The sequence below is a fragment of the Hemitrygon akajei genome, chromosome 10 (genome assembly GCF_048418815.1).
Source record: "Hemitrygon akajei chromosome 10, sHemAka1.3, whole genome shotgun sequence".
NCBI lineage: Eukaryota > Metazoa > Chordata > Chondrichthyes > Myliobatiformes > Dasyatidae > Hemitrygon > Hemitrygon akajei.
The window spans coordinates 50,274,995-50,293,626 of NC_133133.1; the positions used below are offsets into that span (position 1 = coordinate 50,274,995).

Sequence of the window (18,632 nt, forward strand, 5' to 3'; positions counted from 1 at the left end):
AGTGTGTCAGCCGTGTACATGAATTTTCCAGCTGTGTATGACACATTCAACGCATATCTTTGCAATTTGATCTTCATTCACTGAATTCACAAAGGACAGTCGCTTAAAAGTTTGTTAAACAATCCAATCAATGGCTTATGATCGGTTTCAACATCAATAGATTGTCCTGACACAAACTGATGAAATCTCTCACAAGCAAGCAGAACACTGAGCAATTCTTTTTCAATTTGGGCATATCTTGTTTCTGGATCCGATAATGCACGAGATGCACATGCCACTGGTAGCCATTCCTGATCATGTTTCTGGAGTAATACTGCCTCTAAGCCTGTTTGAGATGCATCACATGAGATTTTGATGGGTCACACAGCATCACAGAATTTCAACACAGGTTCTTTGGTGAGCACTTTCTTAAGATTTTGCCATGCCTTCTCCTGTTCATGATTCCAGCTCCATTCGTTTTTCTTTTCAGTTAGCTGCCTAAATGGAGCAAGCTGTTCCGAAAGATTGGGTATGAATTTTCCCATGTAGTTGACTGTTCCCATAAACCTTTGAACATCCTTTTTACATTGCGGTCTTGGCGTGTTCTCAATAGCAGAAGCCTTCAGTGGATCAGGACGCACACCCTCTTTGCTGATGATATCACCCAGAAAGGTAAGTTCAGTCACTCCTAGCTGACATTTGTCTTTATTTAACTTCAGGTTTGCCTTGTGTGTTGCCTCTAAGACTTGTCTGAGTCTGGCTTCATGCTCTTGTTTAGATGATCCCCAAACAATAATATCGTCCATGGAAGTATCCATGCCCTCAATGTGCTCATATAGCATGTGAATGGTTTTATGATACACTTCAGGAGCTGATGCAATTCCAAATGGAAGCCTGATAAAACAGTATCTAGCAAAAGGAGTGTTAAAGGTACACAATTTTGAACTCGGTTCATCTAGTTTAAGTTGCCAGAATCCAGAGGATGCATCTAATTTACTAAAGTACTTTGCATTAGAAACTGCGACATAATTTCTTCATGAGTAGGCAATTTGAAATGCTCTCTTTTAATGGCTCGATTCAAGGCTCTTGGATCTAAGCATATCCTCAGTTTTCCATTTTTCTTATTAACAATGACAAGCGAATTGACCCATTCGGTCGGTTCATCAATTTTTTGTATGACTCCTAACCGTTCCGGTCTGTCAAGTTCTGTTTTCAGTTGATCATGTAATGCAAAAGGCACTTTTCTACATGGATGTACTACGGGTGGCACTGCGTTGTCAATTTTAATCGTGTGCTCTCCTGGAAGACAACCAAGCCCTTTGAACAAGTCCTCATACTCTTTCATCAAGTCACTGTATTCTGACTCTGTGTCACTGTTCAGGACTAATACTATTTTCATCAAATTCAGTCTCTCACAGACAGATAACCCCAATATTGATAGTACATTCTTAGGCAGGACCACAAAGGAAAGTGTGTGCACAATATTTTTGTGTGATACTTTCGCCACACACATTCCTTTAACTGGAATGTCTGCACCTGAATACCCAGTCACTTTTATATTTGTCTGATGTGGCTTTGGTCTTGGCTTTAATGCATTAAGCTCAGATTCTGCAAGAACATTTACTTGTGCTCCAGTATCCAGTTTAAACAGAATAATGTTTTGGTTCACTTGCAATGGCATAGTCCAGTCATTCTTACTTTGTTTATTTTCACAAAGTACATTGATATAAGCTCCTCACGTTCATTTTCAAGCACTGCACTTAAGTGTTTTATTTTTTTTCTACTTCTGCAACAGTGTGAAAAATTATTACTCTTACCGCAACTGGTGTACACTTTCCGATACACTAGACACATTTTAGGTTGGTGCTGCTGCCCACAGCGATCACAAAGTTTTTTCTTTCAGATGATGTCTTGCTCTCCAGCGGTTTCATTGTTGCTTCATTATTTTTTCTAATCCATTCGCACTTTACAGCATCTAAGCTGTTGCTCTCAATAAAAAGTTCTTTAGCCTGCGACATCACAGTCTGCAAAGCTTTGCAGAGAATCAAAGCTTTTTCCAAATTTACATCTGGTTCTCTTAAGCGTCTTTCTTCCAGAGCATTATCTAGAATGCCGCAAACAATTCTGTCTTTAATGACAGAGTCCATCAACTCTGCAAACTCGCATGTTTTACTGTGGTTTCTCAATTCAACAAATTGATCAATCGTTTGACCAGCTTTCTTTATACGTACCGTGGGTTACTAAGAACAAACCATATTCTGGAAGAACATAAATAGAACTTTTATTTAACAGCAAACAGCAAGCATGTCTTAACATACAAGCTTCTCGATCATTCTGTCATTTCTGCGCATGCTCCGAATTCTAATTCCAATCACGATCTTACACGTGACATGTGATATCACCACACTCTCTACCCCTGTCCCCCTCTTTCTCACGATCCCCTTCTCCCTTCCTCTCCACCCTCTTCTCTCCCCTCCTCTCCCTTCTCTTTGTGTCACCCTCTCTCCCCCTCTCTATCTCTCCTGCCCCGCTCTCTCCTCATCTCTCACCCCCTCACTCCCCCTCTCTCTCTGTCCCACTCTCCACCCTCTCACTCCACCCTGTCTCCCTCCACCCTCCCTGCCTCCCCCTCTTTCTCCCTTCCTCCACCCTCCCCACTTCCCTGTCACCCCTCCCACATGCTCTCCCTCTCCCCCCTTTCTTCCACCCCTCTATCTCCCTTCTCTCTCTGCTCCACACTCTCCCTGTCTCCCTACCCTTTCTCTCTACCCCCTCCCTCTACCCCCTCCTTCCTTTCCTGTGCTCTTTCCCACCCACTCCTCCCCTCTCTCCCCATCCCCGTCTCCCCATTCTCTCTCAACTCCCTCCCCTTCTATCTCTCACCCCCTCGCTCCACACTCTCTCTCTCCTCTCTCCCTCCTCTCTCTACCCAACTCTCCCTCCCTCCTTCCCCTCTTCACCCCCTACCACCCTCCCCAACCCTCTCCCTCGCCTCAGCTCCCTCCCTCCCCCTCCCCTTCTCCCTCTCTCCCCGCTATCTCTCCCCCCTCATTTCCCTCTCTCTCTCCCTCACTTTCTAGATTCAGATCACACATTAATTCAGATGTCAATTGCTTTGTAAATTTTAAAAATGCAAGTGATTAAATTTACTTTTCTAATCATCTTCTGTCATTTTTTCCTCCATGAAACCAATATTTATTTTCCTCCTTTATTTCTGTTCCTGCAACTTGATTTTCGTGGCTTTTATCGAACCACAGATTTCTGGCTAATCTGTTTCCCTTTTCATGCCTTCAATTGTTTGTACCTTCAGCAACCTGGCATATGAAAAAAAATCAATGGAAGTACACATTTTATTAATAGCAGTGTTGTCATGAGGGCAAGCCGGAACTATTGTGATATTTTTAACTCTCTGCCACAAATCATTCTATGTACTTTTAATTCAATGTAGTAATTAGAACAGAATTTCCCACACTTGGGGCTGTTAACATTGTAAAAAAATGTCATTTATGATTTGCCAATAAAATATCCATGTGACCTTGGTACAGCTTGTTAAAGTTTGACTAATCACACATTTGAACAGTTGACTGCATTGCTTCCACTGAGTAAGCAGACAGGCTTCATCTGAAGTATGAAAGTTTTCTGCATTGCAGTCTGGACGTTGCTTCTGCAATTTGAAGGTGAGTACATTAACTTGCTATGATAATTTTTCTTGACATAAATTTCTTTGACTTTGCTTAATTCCTTGTTGAAGAGAAGTGGCAGAGAAAACATCTTTCTTTCCTAAATGTCGTGTAACACCTGTATAGCACCTGTCTTATCGTGAGTGACTATTCATTGCACCCTTTGAGAAAATCAGATTGCACTAGGTCAGGGGTGGCCAACCTTTTACGTTCTATGCATCAAGTTTTTTTTAAATGCATGAGTTCAGACGTGATTTTTTTCACACATGAATTTTATATTAACATATCTTTACGAGAATTGAATAGGGGTACTAGAGTTGAATGGCGCATCTGAACTTGTGCGTGAAAAGATTGACGCATGGAATGTAAAAGGTTGTCCACCCCTGCCTAGGTGCTAGTAGGCCATCAGAAGATTCTAGGTTTCGGAAGGAGGTTACTACTACTACTACTACTACTACGTCGACTCAGGCCTAGGGGGCCGGCGTCGGGCATGATGATGGACTCTCCATTCCTCCTTCTCCCACATCAGTGTGCTCAGTTCATCTATATTAGCTGCACCGCTATCTTCTAGGAATGTGTTGCCAACTCACATCAGAGCCATCCGGAGCATTCGAGTATAGCAACCTTCTAGTGACTTTCTCATGGTCTTGGTGAGTGTCCACGTCTCGCATCCGTACGTGAGAATGGACTCTATGACTGCTATGAAGATCCTCCTTTGAGCCCTCTGGTCAAGTTCGACCTCCAGATTTCCTTCATGTCATTCATTGCCCTCCATGCCAGCGCCTTCCGTATCTTTATGTCCTTCTCCAAACTCATCATTCTTGACTCGAGGTACTTATAGTTTAAGACTTTCTTAATGGTATCATTCTTTACGGTCTTGAGAGTACCTTCATCGCAGTTGAACGCCACGTACTCTGTCTTTTGAGCCTTTAGGTAAAGTCCAACTTTATTGCATTCAATTTCCACTTTTGTCATTAGATGCTGTGCTTCCTCAATCTGGTCAGAGAGCAGGACTATGTCATCTGCAAAATCGAGATCTGTAAGCATAACTGGTCTGACCCTTTTGGTTCGTCCTGGTTTTATGGTAAACCAAGCTTGTCATGAACTTTGGTAGCTTGATGTAGAGCGTAATCAAGGACCATTATAAAGATGTAGGCTGCCAGAGTGTCTCGTTGAAGAACACCAGCCAGGAGCTTGAACACTGCTGTTTCTCCGTCTGGTGATACAACTTTTGCCGTGGTCTCAGTATAGCTGGACTCTATTGCTCTCAATAGATGGTCTGGCACTCCATAAGCTTTCAGGATCTTCAGCATTTTACCTCGGTGAGTGGAGTCAAAAGCTTTGCGAAAATCGATGAAAGTAAGCATGGCTGTAGGTTGTTCTTCTTGACTTCCTCGATGATTCTACAGAGAGCAAGTATTTGCATTACTGTTGTGAGCTTCTGCCGAAAACCATTCTGATTGAATCTTAGCTCAGGGTCAATGGTGATACGAATCCTGTTCAAGATCATCCAATTGTATAGCTTTGCTAAGATGCAGGTCAAGCTGATACCATGGTAGTTATCTGTCTTCGTGAGGGATCCAGACTTGGAGACAGGGATAATGTTTGAGAGTGACCACTGTTCTGGTTTGTCACCTTTCGTCAGTGCCGTATTACATATGTCCAGCAAAATGTCGTCCAGGTTGTCATTCTTCAGGACATCTGGTGGTATTCTATCTGGGCCAACGCTGTTGCCCTGTTTGAGTGCATACTTGGCCTTCTTCAGTTCCTCAATGGTGTATGAGCCATCATCGATGTTGACTTGCATTAGTATTGTGGGTATGTCCTCTTCTTCTTCCATGATCATTGGAGGGCTTCCCAGCAGGTTCTTGAAGTGGGTAAACCATGTCTGGACACAGTCCTCTGCTGTTTGACCACTTATTTGACCTGATGGGGACTTCTTCCGTCTGCTGATCTCATTGACTAGGCGCCATGTTTCTCCAAGCTGCTGGTCTTCATTAGCAGCCTCTATCCCTCTAATCCCCTCAGCTAGTTCCTCTTCCTTCAGTCGGTCGTAAGTGGCAAAGAGATTCTTCTTTGCTGTCTTGAACTTGTCTCTTAGCTCTTTTGTTTCACTCCTTCTAAGTTCGGCATGACAAGCATTGACCACACTTCTTGCTGCAACGTCAGGATGTTTTGAGATCCGGCTCTTTTTGATTCGCTTCACAATAGTCAGACTCTTTGTTGCATCTGTGTGTGTATCTATGGGCCGTTCATGGCGGTCGGTGGCAGTCTCTTCCTCCTCCCTCTCCAGTGGGCCGAAGCGATTTCTCACTTCCACAGTGTACTGGGCTTGAAGTATAGTGAGGAGAATGCCTTCCAGTCTACCTTCTCCTTGGGACCTGTGGCTTTGGGTTGCTGCAGGCTCAGTCTCACTTGCTTTGACAACTACTCTGTGGTCAGAACTGACCGAGCTGAAGGTGCTGTAGGCTTCTGTGTTGATCATACAATTACGCCATTTTGTTCTTATGAGGATGTAGTTGAGATGTTTCCTGTTGAGGTAGGCTCTGTTTTCATATGTCCACAGTTTACCACTCGCTTCTTGAATTGTGTGTTGGCAGCAATGAGACTGTGTTCCTGGATGAAATCAACTAGGTATTGTCCATTTCTGTTGGCAAAGTCGTGGTATGAGTATGGAACATCTTCCAGTCCGACCTGGGCATTAAAATCGCCGAGCACAGGCTGGAAGTTATGTGTAGGTATTGAAGTGACAACTTCAAGAAGTTTACTGTAGAAGGTCTCCACCTCCTTCTCCTCGCTGCGGTTGTGTGGGGAGTAACAGATGATGACAGAGGTTGCCGGGTTTCCGTCGAATTCTGCAGTAAGGATTCTGTCACTGACAGAGACTATGCACCTCAGTGCCTTCTTCGCCTTGCAGTTCAACATCAACCCTACTCCGCCTTGTGCTGACATTGTCGTCGACTCTCTCCATGCAGACGAGGTGATGAGGTGCATCCCCTCTACCTCTGTGAACCTTATCTCTTCATCTGGGTGTACATGATGGTGTTCTTGGATCCCCAGGATGGAGATCTGTGGAGGCAGTGAATAGAAATCACACATTTCAGGAAATAAGGTTTATTCAGGAAGTAAGAAAAACAATATGTGCAAAATATTTACATGAGCAAGAACAATTCAAAATTCCGGCATTCTGTTTTGGTTCTAAATCTTAGATATCAAACCACAACAATTTCCTTTTTAGTTAGAATCAGCAAGATTCCTTTATTAATCAAATCTCTGTAACTAATTAGATCTAGTGTTATTTCCTATTTAAAAGTGTACAGATTAAACTTTCCTTTTTACTTATCACTAGTTAGTAGAAAACCAAATATAATTACTATTCTTAAGTATTACAGTTAACTTCAGTTTCAGTTCCAGGCAGTATATCTACAAGTTTAAATTCAAATTCAAAAATTATATATACACAGTTTAACTCCTTTCATGACAATTCTCCAACATTACAACTTTTAAACAAAATAAATCTCATTCAGTAACTTAAAGTCTTGCAAAGATAATCAGTTTTTGCAGATTATCAAATTTGGATTCTTCTAATGAAAATAAACTTATACATCCAACCGTATTAAATCCTCTGCATCATTACACATTTCGTTCCCGCGCCAGTTCATCGACTCTTGTGTGCCTCGCCATCTTCTTTCTTGGTTCGTTGGAATGAAATAGTTGATCACCCACGGAAAGTCAATTCAAAAATTTGTACACAAACTTGTCTAAATCCCTTGGTGTGATTTTACAGAACTAATGACCGACTATACGGTAGGGATCTTGGACATGTGTCTCTGCCGATATTGTCTCGGTATAGCTGCAGCGTGTTATACCCATAGCTTCAATAAATCTTTTATCGCTATTTGTCTCTCCTCCAGGGGTTTCATGCTGAGGGTTTCAAGTTGGTAGGGTAAAGGTACTCACTACTAATTTCACTCTTAACAGTTCATGGCTTCAGCTTCTTTTTTTCTTTTTAAATCTTTTTATTAATTTTAAGAAAAACATAAGTGAAATATGAATACAAAATGTTTGAGAGTACATAATTAATAGTTTAAACAGACAATCAGATATGTAATAATCAATATATAAAGCCTCCCAAACTCATAGTATTAATATAAAAGAATCGAAAAAGAGAGAAAAAAAAACCCCCAAAAAAACTAAAAGAAAACTTTAAAAAAAAAACTAACCAACATGGGCAATTGCATAATGTTAAATACATACAGTAGTGCCGATAACTCCGAACCTCCATCCAAATACTTAAGGATAATAACAGTAAGGTTTAGGATCAGACCATTTAACTCATATGAAAATGTTGAATAAATGGTCTCCAAGTTTCGTCAAATTTAACTGAAGAATCAAAAACCACACTTCTAATTTTTTCTAAACTCAGACAAGAAATAGTTTGAGAAAACCACTGAAATACAGTTGGCGGGTTAATTTCTTTCCAATTCAATGAAATAGATCTTCTAGCCGTTAATGTAACAAATGCAATCAGTTGTTGAGATGAAGCGGATAGACGATTATTATCTATCATTGGTAAACCAAAAATTGCAGTAAAAGGATGCGGTTGTAAATTGATATTTAAAACTCTTGAAATGATATTAAAAATATCTTTCCAATAATTTTGTAAACAAGGACAAGACCAAAACATATGAGTCAATGAAGCAACATCAGAATGACATCTGTCACAAGTTGAATTAACATAAGAATAAAATCGAGCAAGTTTATCTTTAGACATGTGAGCTCTATGTACAACCTTAAATTGTATTAGGGCATGTTTAGCACAAATAGAGGACGAATTTACCAATGACAAATTTTTTTCCCATTGCTCTGTAGATATAGGACAATGCAATTCTTCTTGCCATTCCTTCTTAATTTTTTCTGATACATCTGGCTGTACACTCATAATCATATTATAAATGATAGCTACTAAACCCTTTTGACAAGGATTGAGGGCTAAAATTCTTTCTGTAATGTCCAATGGACATTCTTTCGAAAAAGACTTTAATTCATTATACAGAAAATTTCTGACTTGCAAATATCTAAAAAAATGGGTTTTAGGTAAATTATATTTATTAGATAGCTGTTCAAAGGACATAATGTTATCATCCAAAAACAGATCATGAAAACATGTTATACCTTTTGTTTTCCATAATAAAAAAGCTTGATCTATAGATGAAGGCCGAAAGAAGTAGTTAGATACTATAGGACATGACAGCATAAACTTATTCAAGCCAAAAAATTTACGAAATTGAAACCAAATTCGTAATGTATACTTGACTATGGGATTAGTTATCTGTTTATTCATTTTAACTAACAAAAAAGGAAGTGAAGATCCTAAGATTGTGATCAATGAAAAATCTTGCACAGATTTACATTCCAAATTTACCCATTGTGGGCAAGCAGCTGTAGTCGATTCTTGTGTCCAGAATATTAAATACCGTATGTTAACTGCCCAATAGTAAAATCTTAAGTTTGGTAGAGCCAAGCCGCCCTCCTTCTTAGGCTTCTGTAAATATTTTTTGCCTAGTCTAGGATTTTTGTTCTGCCACAAATAAGAAGATATTTTAGAGTCAACCATATCAAAAAAAGATTTAGGAATAAAAATTGGTAATGTTTGAAATAAATATAAAAATTTAGGTTGTTTCATCATCTTAATGGCATTAACTCTGCCTACCAAAGACAAAGATAATGGAGACCATCTATTAGCAAGTTGCTTAATTTGATCAATTAAAGGTAGAAAATTAATTTTAAATAAATCTTTATGTTTTTTAGTAATTTTAATACCTAAATAAGTAAAATAATCTGTAACAATTCTATATGGTACATGATTATAAATTGGAACTTGCATATTTAATGGAAATAGTTCACTCTTATTAAAATTCAATTTATAACCAGAAAAGTTACTAAATTGAGTGAGCAAAGAAGAAATAGCAGGAATAGATCTTTCAGGGTCAGATATATATAATAACAAGTCATCCGCATATAATGATACCTTATACGTCGTCTCCCCACGGGTAATACCGAAAATATTGGGTGATTCACGAATAGCTATAGCCAAGGGTTCTAAAGCAATGTCAAATAATAAAGGACTTAAAGGACAACCTTGCCTTGTACCACGAAATAGCTGAAAAAAAGGTGATCTTTGATTATTGGTAAAAACCGAAGCTAGGGGTTTATGGTATATTAATTTAATCCATGATATAAATTTTGAACTAAAATTAAAATGTTGCATTGTATTAAATAAATATGGCCATTCGACTCTATCAAATGCTTTTTCGGCATCTAAAGAAATGACACATTCTGGTATTTTAGATGAAGAGGTATAAATAATATTAATTAATTTTCTAATGTTAAAAGATGAATAGCGGTTTTTAATAAATCCAGTCTGATCTTCAGAAATAATTCGAGGTAATATATTTTCTAATCTAATAGCCAAAATTTTACTAAAAATCTTAAAATCCGTATTCAACAAGGATATAGGCCGATAGGATGCACATTCAGTAGGGTCTTTATCTTTTTTAAGAATTAAAGAAATACTTATTGTATTTGTCATACTGTCAAGACACAGTCTTGACCAATTTGTTTCTTCAATTTTAATATTCAAATCACTTTCCCATTTTTGTCTTGACTTATGGACTCCTTGTTTAGTTGCCTGGTTTTGAATCAAATTATACATACAAGATATAAATTTTTTAATATTTCCTTTTTGAATTAAAATTTCTATTTCTTTAGATTTCGGCAATAACATTGTTTGACCTAGTTTTTCTCTTATATAAGCCCTTAATTGAAAGTAACAAAATAAAGTGTTATTTGATATTTTATATTTATTCTTTAGTTGATCAAATGACATTAATATACCTCCTTCAAAACAATCTCCTATATGTTTAATCCCTTGTTGAAACCAATTATATAAAAGTTGATTGTCCATTGTAAAAGGAATAAGTCTATTTTGAATTAAAGATCTCTTTGCTAATAAAGATTTTTTTGTCTCATCATGTGTGATTAGTGCAATATAATTTTTTACATCAATTATATATTACACCACAAAAAATAAATAAATTAAATCCAAGTTTATCTGATCAGTGTTTCCGATGCAACCAAGAAACTGGTACATTTTTACATTCTACATGGTCTTGCTCTAAAATTCAACCTTTTTGGACAAATTTAAGACTTTTATTGGAACAAATTACGGGAATAAAACTTCCTCATAATCCAATATTACTTTTACTAGGTGATATTGAAGGGACAAAACCAAAACTTAAACTTAATAAATATCAGAAAGAATTTATAAAAATTGCGCTGGCTGTAGCCAAAAAGGCTATTGCAATTACTTGGAAATCAGATACATATTTAAGTATAGATTGTTGGAAAAAAGAAATCTATGGCTGTATTCCATTAGAAAAAATTACTTATAACTTAAGAGATAAATATGAAACATTTTTGAAAATCTGGGGCCCTTATTTACAAAAGACAGGATTAAATATATAGGTGCTCTGAAGAGAAAATTAATGGCTACTTGGGGAAAGAAATAAATACATATACTAAAGTTATTAAGAACTCCATGGAGCATGTGGAGACCTTCCAACAACCAGGCACTCTTTCTTTCTTTCTTTTCTTTCTTTCTTAATTTTCTTTATATAGGGAAGTTAGGGGGGAGGGATTAAGGGGAGGGGGGAAGGGTCACATATCCTTTTTTCTTCACTTGTAATCATTTAAAAATTTAATTAAATAAAATTTAGAAAAAAAAAAAAGAATTAAAGAAATAGAAGCTTCATAAAAAGATTGTGGTAGTTTACCTATACTTAATGCATCTTTAAAAATTTTATAAAGCCAAGGAGAAAGTATGGAAGAAAAAGATTTTAAAAATTCTGTAGAAAAACCATCTGGACCAGAAGCTTTACCCGAATTCATTGAAAAATAGCCTTTTCTATTTCAGACTCTGTAATAGGTGTATCCAAAAATACACTATCCTCAACAGTTACTTTTGGAATATTCAATTTCCTTAAAAATTCATTTATTATAGAAGAGTCCTTAGTACATTCTGATTGATATAAGGAATTATAAAAATCTTGAAAGGCTTTATTTATCTCTTTGTGATCGATCGTCAAAGTACCATCTTGTTTACGAATCCTAGTAATCTGTCGTTTATCTGAAACAATTTTCAATTGATTAGCTAGTAATTTACCAGACTTATCTCCATATATATAGAATTGGGCTTTTGATTTAATTAACTGACTTTCAATCGAAGAGGATAATAGTAAGCTATGCTCCATTTGAAGTTCCACTCTTTCTTTATAAAGTTCTTTGCTAGGGGTCATTGAATAAATCTTGTCAATTGCTTTAATTTTATCAACTAGTATTAATATTTTAGAATTAGTTCGTTTCCTAACTCCAGCAGAATATGAAATAATCTGTCCATGAATATATGCCTTAAAAGTATCCCACAAAGTTCCACTAGAGATCTCTGCTGTAAAATTTGTTAAGAAAAACAATTCAATTTGCTGTTTAATAAAGTTGACAAAGTCAGGATCCTGCAATAAAACAGGATTGAACCTCCAACCTTTAGTATTAATAGATGAATCCGTCATCTTAATAGATAACTTCAAAGGTGCATGATCAGATATGGTAATAGAATCATATTTACAATCCATAACATCTGTAAGTAAATGGTGATCAATGAAAAAGTAATCAATTCTTGAGTAATTATGGTAAACATGGGAAAAGTATGAAAACTCCTTGTCATTAGGGTGTAAAAAACGCCAAATTTCACAAATAGCTGAATCAATCATAAAAGAGTTAATAAGAGAAGCTGATTTATTCGGAAGAGTTTGGGTGGGCTTGGATCTATCCATCAAAGGGTTTAAACAACAGTTAAAATCCCCACCCATTATCAATCTATATTGATTCAAATTAGGAAAGGATGTAAAAAAACATTTAAAAAATTCAGGACAATCAGTATTTGGAGCATACACATTAACTAAAACAACTTTTTGATTAAAAAGTAGACCAGTAATAAGCAAAAATCTACCTTGCAGATCTGAAATTGTTTCATGATGTATAAAAGAAGTTGATGAATCTATAAAAATAGAAACACCTCTCACTTTGGCTTGCGAATTTGAGTGATACTGTTGGCCCTTCCAAAACCTAAACAACCGTTGACTATCCACCTTCCTTACATGAGTCTCTTGTACAAAAATAACATTAGCATTCATTCTATGGAATACTTTGAATATTTTTTTCCGTTTGATCGGATGATTTAAACCATTAGTATTCCAAGAAACAAAGTTAATAGTCCTATCCATATTGACAATATCTATTACAATTAACACATAAGTTTGAAAAAAAAGTGAACTCATGAACCCGGAAGAAGGAAGTGAGTTCAAGGAGAAACCGGAAGTCACGGCACTGCGACCATTTTTGTAGTTTCATATAAGCCCATGAAATAAAACTAAGCAGAAAGCAAACAAAAAGAAAAGAAAAAAGAAAAATCCCCCTCCCTCCACCCTCAAAACCCCAGGAAAAAAGCCAAAAAGAGGCAAGCAAGCAGTCTAATACTAAAATTACCCCCCGTGTCTCAAGACGGCAACTCAGACGCAACAAAGTTAAAAAAAAATACAAACAACACACATTATAAGAGAGGGTTGGTATAATAAAAGTTAAAATATAAAATTAGTATTATAAATGTATATAAACAAAAGGGTTAAAAAAAGAATTAAAACGATAACACCCATAGATGACTAATACTGGATTGGTATTTTAAATGAAAGTTTAAAACTTTCAAACACATCAAAACAAATATGACGTTCCCAGCACTAAAGTCTGCCGGGAAGAAGAAAGGACATTTTATTTTTTTAAAATCTCAACATTCAAATGCCAAGAGTACAAAAAAGCGTATATCAGCTTAAAAAGAAAAGCAAAAAGGGGTGAAAAACCCCTAATAAGTTATTTTCAACGCTAATAGATTAATAATATGGAAAAGTAATAAAGTCAAAATGAACCGAGCAAAAAGAGCTTCAACCGCATACAAGAAATACATGTAAGCCTTACCCAAAAAAAACCCCAAACATCATTCTGTAACAGATCCAAATCCACAGGCCAAACTACACTAGTCAGCCCGATAGAATGTCACCGCCCCAGGAAATTTCGAGCATCCGCTGGAGACCCAAACAGCCGAAAAGTTCCGCCACCGAGAGTAACCCCCAAGTGCGCTGGAAGCAACAGCACCCGCCTGCAGCCCCTCCGGCGAAATCTCGACACAACCGATCCAAAAGCCACTCTCGCCCCCAAGACCCCAGGGCCACAGTCCTCCAGAATGCGAAATCCAAACTCCCGATGGCTGATCACCCCCCCCCCTCTCGAGCCACCCGAACCAAACCTTCCCTGGCACGAGGGCAATGGACCCGAAGAACCACACGTCACAGCCCCAAACTTGAATCCGACCGAAAACGGGAGACACGGCGTGCCCGATCGACTAGCGGGGAAGAGTCTAGCACCTCTGGACCCAAGACATCCACTAGAAATCCAGAGAAAAAAACGGCAAGATCACCGCTCCCAAATTCCCCTGGAATCCCAATCAATCGAAGATCCTGTCCTCGAGAGCGACCCCCCAAATCAGCAATCCCAACTTTACAACGATCCATCTGTTGAAAAGTCAAAGCCCACTCCTCCCGCATCCCCTCAACTATACGATCCCTCTTGCGAGCGGTCTCCCCAAGAGCCAAAATACCCACCCGCCGCCCCCGTGATTCCAGTGAAAGCGTCCGGAGCCCATCCTCAACCAGCCCCAAACGTCCATCAAACCGAGAAAACTCCACGGCCATCCCCCTCTCCAGCTGTTCAAACCCGTCCTCCACAAGCTTCACAATCGATTCCAAAGTCATCGGCTTTCTCGTCTGTCCCGACCCTTCCACTCCAGACACCCCAGCAAGCCGAAAACAACTCAAACAGTCAAAAAGAAAAACTCTGCATGTCCAGACCCCTCCAGAACAAGCACAAAAAGATCCCCCAAGGGGTGTCTGTAGGCCAAAAAGACGCAAAAGGTTTGGAGCAAAGCCTAAAAGCGGTTTACTCCATGAGCGCCATCCTGAGACCCCCGGCTTCAGCTTCTAATCATTGCTTCATTTCTCTCCTTGTCCGTGCTGCGTCAGCCGGGCCTCTTCTCGCTCAGCGCTTTTCAAAAAAAAAATTAAAAAATCAGTAACCCTCATTTTCATCCCGCTGCAGGTGGAGGTTTCTAACATTACATCTTTAGGTTTAATTAACCTGGGTTACCCCCTCCCCCTTTGACTTTATGCAAATCCCTTTGCACTGTAATGGATTTGGGATGTTCTTCATATGTGTAATCTGGAAGGGACTCTACCATAGCTGATCTCAGAGCCTGGTAAAGGGACTGAACTGGTCACTAAAGGATTTCCTAGCTCAGGTTATGTTAGAGTTCTAGGTTTTTCTCTGTGTCTAGAAGACCTCCTGAGTTCAGGCTCTTCTTTGAGAGAATTTTCATTTGTACTGTCTTTTTTAGTCAACACTTCATCACGTGTCTCTTTTTCTTGTCGAACTTCAAACTCTTTTGGGATTGACGAAATTTCCAGACTTCCTCCATCAGGTGGCATGCACTGATTACACATTTCCTCATTTGTTGTTTCTTCCACCGGATTTTTTTCAGGCCTGACAGGTAAGTTACTTTCTACGGTGGTTTCCTCTACATCAGATAAGTAACTTGCATTTCTTTGGGATTCCAGCACTGGGGCTGCCACCGGAGTGGCTGTAAATGGCTGGTTTGGGCTTGGATTGGAGCCCACAGTTCTTCTGTGTAAACGTTCACAAGTTTCTCAACTCTTAGAACGTTCATCTACAATGTCAAGTCTTGGTCTGATGTAATACCTCCTCCTCATCCTCTTCAGAGTCAATTGGATTTTCTTCCTCTTCAGCTGACTGCTCATTCTTAGTACTGCGAGTTGTATACTTGCAAACAGCGACAGGAGAACGTTGTTCATTGTCTTCAGAAGGATAAAATCCACGAGGGAGCAATAGATCCCTATGTAATGCTCATATGGGCCCAGAGTGGTTCTCAGGACGTACCTTGTAAAGAGGCAGATCACCAGCTTGACTCACAGGTACATAGACTATTTCCTCCCATTTATCGGCAAGTTTATCTTTACCTCGTAGACACACATTCCTTACTAGCACTCCGTCTCCTGTTCTCAACTCTGAAGCTGTCAAATGTTTATCAAATCTGGTCTGGTTTCTGTCTGCCATTTTCTGTGAGTTCCCGTCGCTACCTTAAAGCTTTCCTCAAGATGAGATTTCAAATTTCGTACATACTGAGAATGTGATTTACCATGTTTGTCTTTCAAGGGTTGTCCGAAAGCTAAGTCAACTGGAAGTCTGGATTGTCATCCGAGCATCAATTCATACAGACTAAAGCCAGTCGTCTCATTCCTGGTGCAATTATAAGCATGGACTAGGGGTTTCACAAATTCTCGCCAGTGACTTTTATTTTTCATCTCCAGGCTTCCCAGCATATTTAAGAGGGTCCTGTTAAACATTTCGACAGGGTTTCCTCTGGGATAATATGGTGTAGTTCTGACTTTTTGAATTCTAGCTATCTCACACAGTTCTTTAATCAGGTGGGATTCAAAATCAGGCCCTCTATCACTGTGTAGGCACTCAGGATACCCATAATGCAAGCTGAAATGCTCCCATAGGCACTTTGCAACAGTCTTGGCTTTTTGGTTAGGTGGAGGAATAGCCAAAGCATATTTAGTGAAATGATCAGTTATTACTAACACATCTTTTGTGTCACTTTGATCGGGTTCTAATGTAAGGAAGTCCTTGCTGACCAGCTGCAAGGGTTGAGTAATCACAATATTCACTAATGGAGCAGCTTTCTCAGGTAAGGTCTTTCTGTTACACATCTTGTGTACCACATCAGCAGCCATCCTGGGCCAAAAGAATTGGCTTTGGACTAAATCCAGGCTATGATCAATACACATGTGACCAAAGTCACCAGGAAGACTCGTAAGTACATCAGATTGAAACTTCTCAGGTAAAACAAGCTGGTATGTTGTCTTATCTCAGGTTAATATTTCTCTGTAGAGAATTCTGTCTTTTAGCTCTCTACGATGCCATTCTCTGAGAAAGTAGGGTAGTCTGGAGATCATGTTTCTCACTGAAGGGGATGGCTTTTCTCCTGTTTCCATCTGCTTGATGACTTCCCTAATACAAGGATCTGCTGACTGGGAGGCTGTAACCTCAGCATCAGAGAGATGAGAAACGACTGGTAATCCCCCACCCTGATCTTCCTGAGCACAATTGTCAGGCACAGCACCCGAATGCATCATTAAGGATCGAACATATGCAATGGCAATGTCTGCGGCAGGTTCTGTTTGTTGGATAAGACAACTCTTATATACAGCTTGCACAGCATCGTCTTCCATCTGACCTGCAACAGGAACTACGTCTAGTTTAAAATGAGGCTCAGGAGTACCATGACGTGACTCCCACTCACTCCGTCTCTTCTCAAGCTGTTACTAATGCCATATTGGGTTCGTAGCAGCCAGAACTGGCTATGTGCCCATCTTTTCGTCACATTTAAAACAGTACCAAGGATTTGGTTTTACACTTGGCTATTTGTTAGTGATTCTGGACTCTTGTTTATCCTTTGTGTCAGCGTATCACTTGCTGTCTGAGAGCTCACTTTTCCTTTCTTCTGTTCTGTAGCTTGTAGAGCAGCTAGTTGACCTTGAAACTCAGCAATTTGCTTAGTCGGTTGAGGGGTGACTGAAGTTAGCTGTGCTACACGTCTTCTTCACAGGCACCTGTGGCCTGAGAGGATATAACAGCATGTGGTTTGACAGTTCCTGAATGCTGTTTCGTGCATGTGGTTCCAGAACCATGCTTGTCTTCCTCGGTGCATAGAAATGTCAATAGTTTGGTAAACGATGGCGGATTTTGTTTTTTTGGTTCCAGTTGAAGCTCTAACATTAGGGAATGGTTCCAACATCCCCTACAAAACTGTTTTAAGAGATGCTTGTTAGCCTCAGTTTCGGCACTTCCACCTCACTTTACAGTCAGAGTCAATGGCTACCTGTAGCTGCTGAAAGTAGGCGGATGGTTTTTCACCCATGTTCTGTACCATGTTCATGAATTTGGCAAATAATTTATCACCGTCTTCCATGGTGGCAAAATCTAAATCTAGGAGGTGTATGTAATTAGCGGATGAAGCTCCGGGGTTTATTGACTAGATGATGTCAGAAGCTGGTTGGAGAATATTTTCATATATTTCCCGTGTTCTATGAAGATCAGAGACACTTGGGTCTTGCAAGAGCAGTTAAACACCAGCACGTCAAGTCTCATAATCCGCCTCATTAGGTGGACGATGGGTTCTACCAGGAAAAGTTTGGAGATTTACTGGTGGATTGCCACGAGCCATCAAGTCATTACTGTACACAATGTGCTCCACTATGACTCTTTGAATATCTGGAGGGTTTAGATTACTGAGAAAGAGGAATGGTTTCACTGCAACTTGTTATTTTGTATTTCAGGGACTGAGTTATACTGCATAGCAGCTAAAGCTTTTTCCTGGCTGGTAAATATCAGAGGAGTCTGCTCTGAATTGAAGAGTTCTGGTCTTATTATGTACATCTTCAGCAGTTTCAACAGTGACTGTTTCCCTACTCTCAGTAGCAAGGGTTTCACTGATCTGGGTTAACATCTCTCTCGAGACTTCATTATAATATTTCCCATTGCACTTCGCTAAGGTTTTCAACTCACCAAACTAAGCTTGAGTGGAGTCCTTTCCAAATCTCTGAATGTAAATACTGGCTAAGGTAGTAAATACTGGTAGGAAACTTTTTGGTCAGCACTTGCCTCTTGAGTGTACAGTAGGAAGGGCTGGAGATCTTGCACTGCAGAGTCTAAATGGTACTCTACTAT

The 18,632-nt window shown here is 39.1% G+C and overlaps 1 protein-coding gene across 1 annotated transcript in view; it reads left to right on the forward strand.

Annotated features, from left to right (window-relative positions):
• The first annotated feature begins 3,563 nt into the window (after positions 1–3,563).
• xpnpep2 (X-prolyl aminopeptidase (aminopeptidase P) 2, membrane-bound) overlaps positions 3,564–18,632 on the forward strand; it is a 117,423-nt gene continuing 102,354 nt past the window's right edge. Inside the window, exon 1 of the mRNA XM_073058249.1 lies at positions 3,564–3,656. Within this exon, the coding sequence (XP_072914350.1) occupies positions 3,608–3,656 (49 nt within the window). The 5' untranslated portion in view covers positions 3,564–3,607. The remainder of the gene's footprint in view (positions 3,657–18,632) is intronic.